Genomic DNA, 6,381 nt, shown 5'->3' on the forward strand with positions numbered 1-6,381 from the left:
AGTGCTGGGATTAAAGGCATGCACCACCACCGCCCGGCCCCAGTGCACATTCTTAACATTTTATTGTACTAATCTTTCAAAGGTGTAAATTTCATAAATTGGAATAGAAAAATTACCTGGCATAAATAGCATGAGTCTGCAGATTTAGGATTATTAGTTATAACTTCACAAAACTTTATACTCTAAAATCTTCCATATGTTTTCTGCTAAACTTCAGGTTCTCTCTCACTGTTTAAAACAAACAACCTTAGCCGGGTGATGGTGGCGCACGCCTTTAATCCCAGCAGTCGGGAGGCAGAGGTAGGCGGATCTCTGTGAGTTCGAGACCAGCCTGGTCTACAGAGCTAGTTACAGGACAGGCTCCAAAGCCACAGAGAAACCCTGCCTCGAAAAACCAAAAAAAAAACAACCTTGCCTGCTTAATGACAGCTTCACTAAATATGTGCTTCTTCAACTAGGAGCTGAAGTTGCTTTGGTTGGTGGCTTGAAACTTCTAGCTAGACTGTCGCTTCTTACAGAGCAAGACCTGTGGACCGTGAATGGGCTTCCCAATGAACACAACTCCTCAGACCACCTGCCTCTGCTGGCTAAGTTCAGGCTGGAGCTCTGACTCAGGGCTCACTCACACAGCTTCCTGTCTTTTCAAAGACTATGAAGATACTGTTTGCATGATATTCGTTTTTGTGCTGTGGGGTTCTGAACTTGCTTGAGCAGATTGGAAGGAATACGTTTACAACAGCTTTTTAATGGAATATTTTTCTGACAACTGATGTCTAAATACTTTATTGTAAAAGATAGAAATAACTTTTAAGTCCTGGTGAAGTTAAAAGCATTTTTAAAATGTAGTTCCTCTCGCTTGGCCCTCCAGCTATGAATTTAGTACATCCGGTGGACCTCCGGGACTAGCAGAGCTCAAGCGTTGCCTCTCCTGGAGGTCTGGTTTCACTGGGAGAAGTCTGTGCTTGCTGAGAGCTAATCTGTTCTTAGGAGTCACTGGTCATTCAGTCACAGGTGTCCAACCACAGCAGCTTCTCCAGGGCTTGATGTGCTCTTGAGTTGTACAAATGCTGATCCACTTCACTCCATCCTGAGCTGTGGGACATGCCTACACTTTGTAGGGGAAATACTTGAGGAATATAGGTCATTCTCATAAGAGGGCAAAGCTCTTAGCCAGCATGGTGGTACGTACCTTACATCTTAGCATTTGGGAGGTAGAGGCAGGATTAGCATTTAAAACCAACTTTAGCAACATAGCAAATTTGAGACCTGGGCTACATGAAACCCTGTCTTAAAAAAACAAAAGCTGGATTGGTGGTGTCCCACGCTTTTAATCCCAGCACTCAGGAGGCAGAGGCAGGCAAATCTAGTTCAAGCCCAGCCTGGTCTACAGACTGCGTTCCAGGACAGCCAGGACTACACAGAAAAACCTGTATCAAAAAAAAAAAAAAAAAAAAAAAAAAAAAAAGAGGTGTCCAAGTGCTTTATCTAAGCCCACTCCTGTCCTGTACAGGGGTTGCCCCAAGGAGAGCAGATGAGCCAGGTGCAGCCATGCACGTGTGTAGTGCTAGCATCCAGGAGACAGGCAGGAGCACTGCATGTTCAGGGTCAGCTGGGCTACACAGCAAGACCCTGACTCAAAGACAAGAAGGCGGCAAACCCTGGCTTGTCACTGTGTCCCCCTGTACTTCCCGTTCTGTTTGGTGACAGTAGAAGACCCTTGGGTCAGGAGTGACATTTTGTTGACCCATTTTATATACATTTTAGAAAATCAGTCTTTGGAAGGAAGCGGCAGCTCTACTATTGTTGTTCAACTCTAGTGTGCAAAAGCCAGAGCGTAGGGAAGCACGGCTTAGGCCCGGGAGCTGCACACTCCACGCTTCCGCAGACTAACTCTAGGCCGCAGTGTTGAGCTTTCTGGTGCAGTGGTGCAGCAGTGTGCCACAGTGCTTACACTGGGTGAAGCCTCACAGCCGGTCTGACAAGGCCTGTTAGCTCTCCCTGTGCAAGTGTCGGTTAAACCTTTCAATGTAAGTAGAAATTCCCTCTGCTTTCTAAGATAGTAGAATCAGATTACAGGCATTTTTACTAAGTCCTTATAGTGTAGTAAATTACAAGTGTTTTCTACAGCGATTTTTATTAATAGAATGTTTTAAATTAGGCAGTAAGTCTTTGCAATTTAAAATTTTAAGTTATTTATTACAATTATTTTAGTCTACTAGGTGACTGTCTCAGAGGTATAGAGACTGTAAAGACATGTCCACTGAGAGCTACAGTGACAAAGGGTCTCACCTGGATTTTCATGGACAGTATTAACATAGTGCCAAGATGCCCCGTTTTCAGTAGTGCTACGGGTCTGGTTAGAAGATCTAATCATTATCAGATTATAGTGGTAATTGTCCCTTTTTAATATGGGGGTTGAGTGAACTAGTGTAAACATCATTGTTGGCAAACTGACATTCCTGAAAACCTCTGCAAAACGTTTTTATATCCTGATGAATATGTTATGAGTTTAGGCCCATTTCATGTACTTCACTTTGATACAATTAACCCATAAACTGCTGTTAGCTTATCAGTGTTCATCTGTGGCCCAGACACTTTTCACAAGCTTTTTGAGCTCCAATAAAAATGATCTATTTTCTCTACTCTTCTGACTAAAAGCTGGCAGCTCCTCTGGTGGGCCTTATGTTTACCTGCCAAGCACAATCTGATCTGGCTGACTGCAGAAGTCAGATCTCAGTCTAAAGTATGTACTATCCATGTGTGTGTGCACAATCTGATCATATCACAGTCTAAAATGCATGTTGTGTACGCATGTGTGTATATGTGCACTGTCTGATCTGGCTGACTGCAGAAGTCAGAACTCAGTTTCAAGTGTGTACTATCGTGTGTGTGTGTGTGTGTGTGTGTGTGTGTGTGTGCGCGTGTGTATGCACGTGCGTGTATGCGCGTGCGTCTAGAGACCAGAGGTGAGTCTTGGGTGTTATTCCTCAGGAGCTGTCCACCTTCTATTTTTAAGACAGGGTCTCTCACTGACCTGGAACATGCCAAAGTAGGGTAAGCTGACTGACCAGCAAGGCCAAGATCCCCCGTCTCTGCCTCCCTCGTGTGGGATTACATGTGGATACCTACCTGGCTTCTCATGTGGTCCTGGGCTCACACTCAGGTCTTCCTCTAACTGAGCCATCTCCCCAGCCTCCTGCTGGCCAAGGTTTAAATGCAAAGGGAAACTGTAAAGTGATGGTAGTCTGGTTCTGCTGTACCTTTGCCATCAAGACAATAGGAATGCTCAAGTCCTTTCTACTTTGTATCTATAAACTGTAATAAATTATTATATTTGCACATCTCTGTTGGGCTTTGTGGTAAACGTCACCCTGAACTGCCCCTGTACCCATCGCAGCCTGTGTCAGTCAGGATGAAGGTAAGAGGCAAGTGATTGAAAAACACCCAGAGTAATGTTCAACAGAGCCCCCGAAAGAGGAGCTTGAGAAATGTAAATTAACTCAGTAGGACAAAACAGCAACAAAACACCCAAAGACCTCAGTTTCCAGAATGGTTTTTACTACAGTTCCATGCTGTGTCGCACATGTGATGAGAGAAACGCAAGCCTGAAGCATGCTCTCCTGGCGCTCCTTAGATACCGTCAGTCTCCGTGCACTTAGAAAAATACCCAGACAGCCACGGCTCTTCTGAAATATAACAAGGTCTAAGAATAAACAAGAATCTCAATTGTGTGTCAAAAAACTATACAAGGTTGTACATTAAAGTCCAGCATACAAAAACCTTGTAGAGTAAGCTGAAGGTTGCGAAGGCCCTTACCCACGTCTGCTAAGGATACCCCATGGAATAGGTGACTCAAGGAAAGGGATATGCACAAGATGCCATTGTACGGAAAACACCCGGGATCACCTTTCACAATCAGCAGCGGGGCAGCCTGAGGCTTGTCGCTCAGCTCTGCACATCTTGCCACAGGATAAACTTGCTCCAGTCACCTTGCACTGTTCCTTTCTGCCTTCTGAAACCACAGCCAGGCTGAGGAGAGGTTAAACACGCTGGGTTCGTTTTAATTAAACTGTTGAATTAAAATTTAGGTGTTTCATGTCTTCTGTTTTTAGAAGTTGATGTAACTACAGTCAGTAAAATTGAATGGCAAAGAGCACTTAAAACGTTTCTGTGACTAATCTTGCTTTGGAAAAATGAATCTAAAAATCAACGTGGTCGTAGAAAAGATGAGATGGCGGAGTGTCGCACCCAGGGACAGCTGGGTGCTGTTCTTTGTCTTGCCAAGGATTAAGGTTGTCTCACTGTCTGGCGTTCTTGTGAGCGATCCTTGAACAAGGCAGCTGCAGGCACTTGGCCTTGTCGCTGAATTCTGATCAGTCCGGGTACCACATGGAGCAGTTTTGGGGGGGATAAACAGCTGAGCAAAAGTGAAAGCACTCTCCGGCTCCTCAGGACACTCAGATGCAGCTCGTGAGGGACTGTGGAGGACAGCAAGGGGTGCTTCCTTGGGTCCCAAGGTCAGAGCAGGGCTTCCCAGTGCTCTCCCAGGCCCAGTAACTTATCTTGAACTCTGCTAACAGGATTCTTGAAGAAAGCGATTAAGTTCAGAATTTGAAGCTTACACTGTTTTAGTTTCCTGGTTTTGGTCTCTAGAGGACACTGAACTTTTCCAAGAAAACAATACTGGCTTGAGGGTGGAGCGAGTTTTTATGCCCAGGGCTCTTGCCTCCCTTGTATCCCTAGGTTTTCCTGCTGAAGACTCAGCGAATGGTCGGTTAGCAGGTCTGTCAGTCACAGCCAGAGGGGCGTAAGCCGAGAGCTCTCGGATTGAGCTGGGCTTTCTGCATGGTGGCTGCACACGTGACCTAAAGCTGGCTTCCAGACGCCTTCAGAAGTCGCACTGCAGTGGCCACAGGCAGGCTTGCTCTGCTTCAGGACCTGAGCTCAGTGCTGGGCTGGACCTTTTCTTTTAAGACAGGCCTGCTTCTTAAGTTCATGGTTTTCCCCAGCACCTCCTTATGCCATGAAGTGGATGATGGAAATAGTCCGTCATCACATTTGCCTTAATGTAAGACAGCAGAGAGCATATTAACAGTGGCGAGACCCTCAGAACCAAGGCTGACCAGGGTCTGTCTTTTGAGCACCTTTCTGCCTGAGGATATCTCGGTACTGCTGGATTTTGGTGAGTGCGTGTCCTCTTGTGCTTTTTGCTGGATTTGGGAAAGCTTAAATGTTAGCAACAGACATGGACTGGCTTTCTTGTTTTGAAAGAGGGAAGCCTGCTGTCAGCAGATGCTCTAAGTGACTCCAAGATCCTAATGTGTTGTCCCTTATTGCAAGAATTGCAGTGCTTTTTGCTAAAGCATTTGCATATGACACCTTCAATCTCATCTCGTGTGTGTACCAGAAAAAAACAAAAACAAAAAAACAACAAACCCTCCAAACCATCCAGAGCCCTATAAGAAACACTAGGAAAACAATACAAATAGAATATAAAAAACTCATTAAGATTGCATATCTGGTGCCAAAATGTTGAGGTAATATCAACTGTTTAAAAAACCCACCATCTTTGCTTGTTATTGCTGAGAAGACGGTAACACTGGCTGGGTTTCAGAGAGTGGAGAGAACTCCAAAGTTGACTACAGCTGAGGCATAATGTCCAAAGCAAGCAGAACAGTCGGCAAATGGAAAAATAGAAAACTCCAATGTTGTCCTTGAGATCCTGAGGGAGACAGTCAACCAAAGGGCCTGTCCATCACTTAGCCAGTCATGTCTGCTGCCCACAGCATTTTTCAAGGCTCACCATGTCCACCCACTCAGATTCTGTTCCCAGGGAAGTCGTTCAAGATGAAAGCTGCACCGGTTCCTCATGGATAAGCAGGTCCCGAAGCTGCTGTGGAAAGTGCAGAAAAGAGCACCATAGAAGCCTTGCCAGCCTGGCCTGGCTAGATCCGGATCTGATAGCCCACTTCATTCAGGGTGCCAAGGTCAGCCGCCTTCTTCTCAGGCAGAGCAGGCCTAAGGATAAAGGCAGAAGGACGATGGGGCAGGACCGACAGAGAGGATTGAAACTTTTCAAGGGCCTGATACTCGCCTGTTCCCCACACCCACACTCTTCCAGCCTTGGCCCCTAGTTCTTGTACTTGGTGGATTCTGAGAGGTTTTGAGGAGTTCTAAAGGCTTTCAGTGAAGAAATTTTAAAAATCTGGTATCAAATGAGCTTTTAAGCTTGAATTTAATTACACTAACTTCTTAAAATTAAAACATATATATATATATATTCTTTCAGAGGACCCAGGTTTAATTCCCAGCACCGACATGGCAGCTCACAACTGTCTGTAACTCCAGTTCCAGGGAATCTGATACCTTCATACCAATGCA

General features: G+C 45.3%; 2 protein-coding genes across 5 annotated transcripts in view; one reads left to right on the forward strand and one right to left on the reverse strand.

The window, feature by feature from the left end:
• Angel2 (angel homolog 2) overlaps positions 1-3,339 on the forward strand; it is a 21,986-nt gene extending 18,647 nt beyond the window's left edge. Inside the window, exon 9 of the mRNA XM_005348865.3 lies at positions 459-3,339. Coding sequence (XP_005348922.1) covers positions 459-610 — 152 coding nt within the window. The 3' untranslated portion in view covers positions 611-3,339. The remainder of the gene's footprint in view (positions 1-458) is intronic.
• A 202-nt stretch (positions 3,340-3,541) lies between these two features.
• Positions 3,542-6,381, reverse strand: part of Vash2 (vasohibin 2) — a 35,264-nt gene continuing 32,424 nt past the window's right edge. For all 4 annotated transcript variants that reach the window (XM_026779684.1, XM_026779685.1, XM_005348866.2 and 1 more), the window contains exon 8: positions 3,542-6,018. In XM_026779684.1, coding sequence (XP_026635485.1) covers positions 5,946-6,018 — 73 coding nt within the window. In that variant the 3' untranslated portion in view covers positions 3,542-5,945. The remainder of the gene's footprint in view (positions 6,019-6,381) is intronic.

This window comes from Microtus ochrogaster, chromosome 6 (genome assembly GCF_000317375.1).
Source record: "Microtus ochrogaster isolate Prairie Vole_2 chromosome 6, MicOch1.0, whole genome shotgun sequence".
NCBI lineage: Eukaryota > Metazoa > Chordata > Mammalia > Rodentia > Cricetidae > Microtus > Microtus ochrogaster.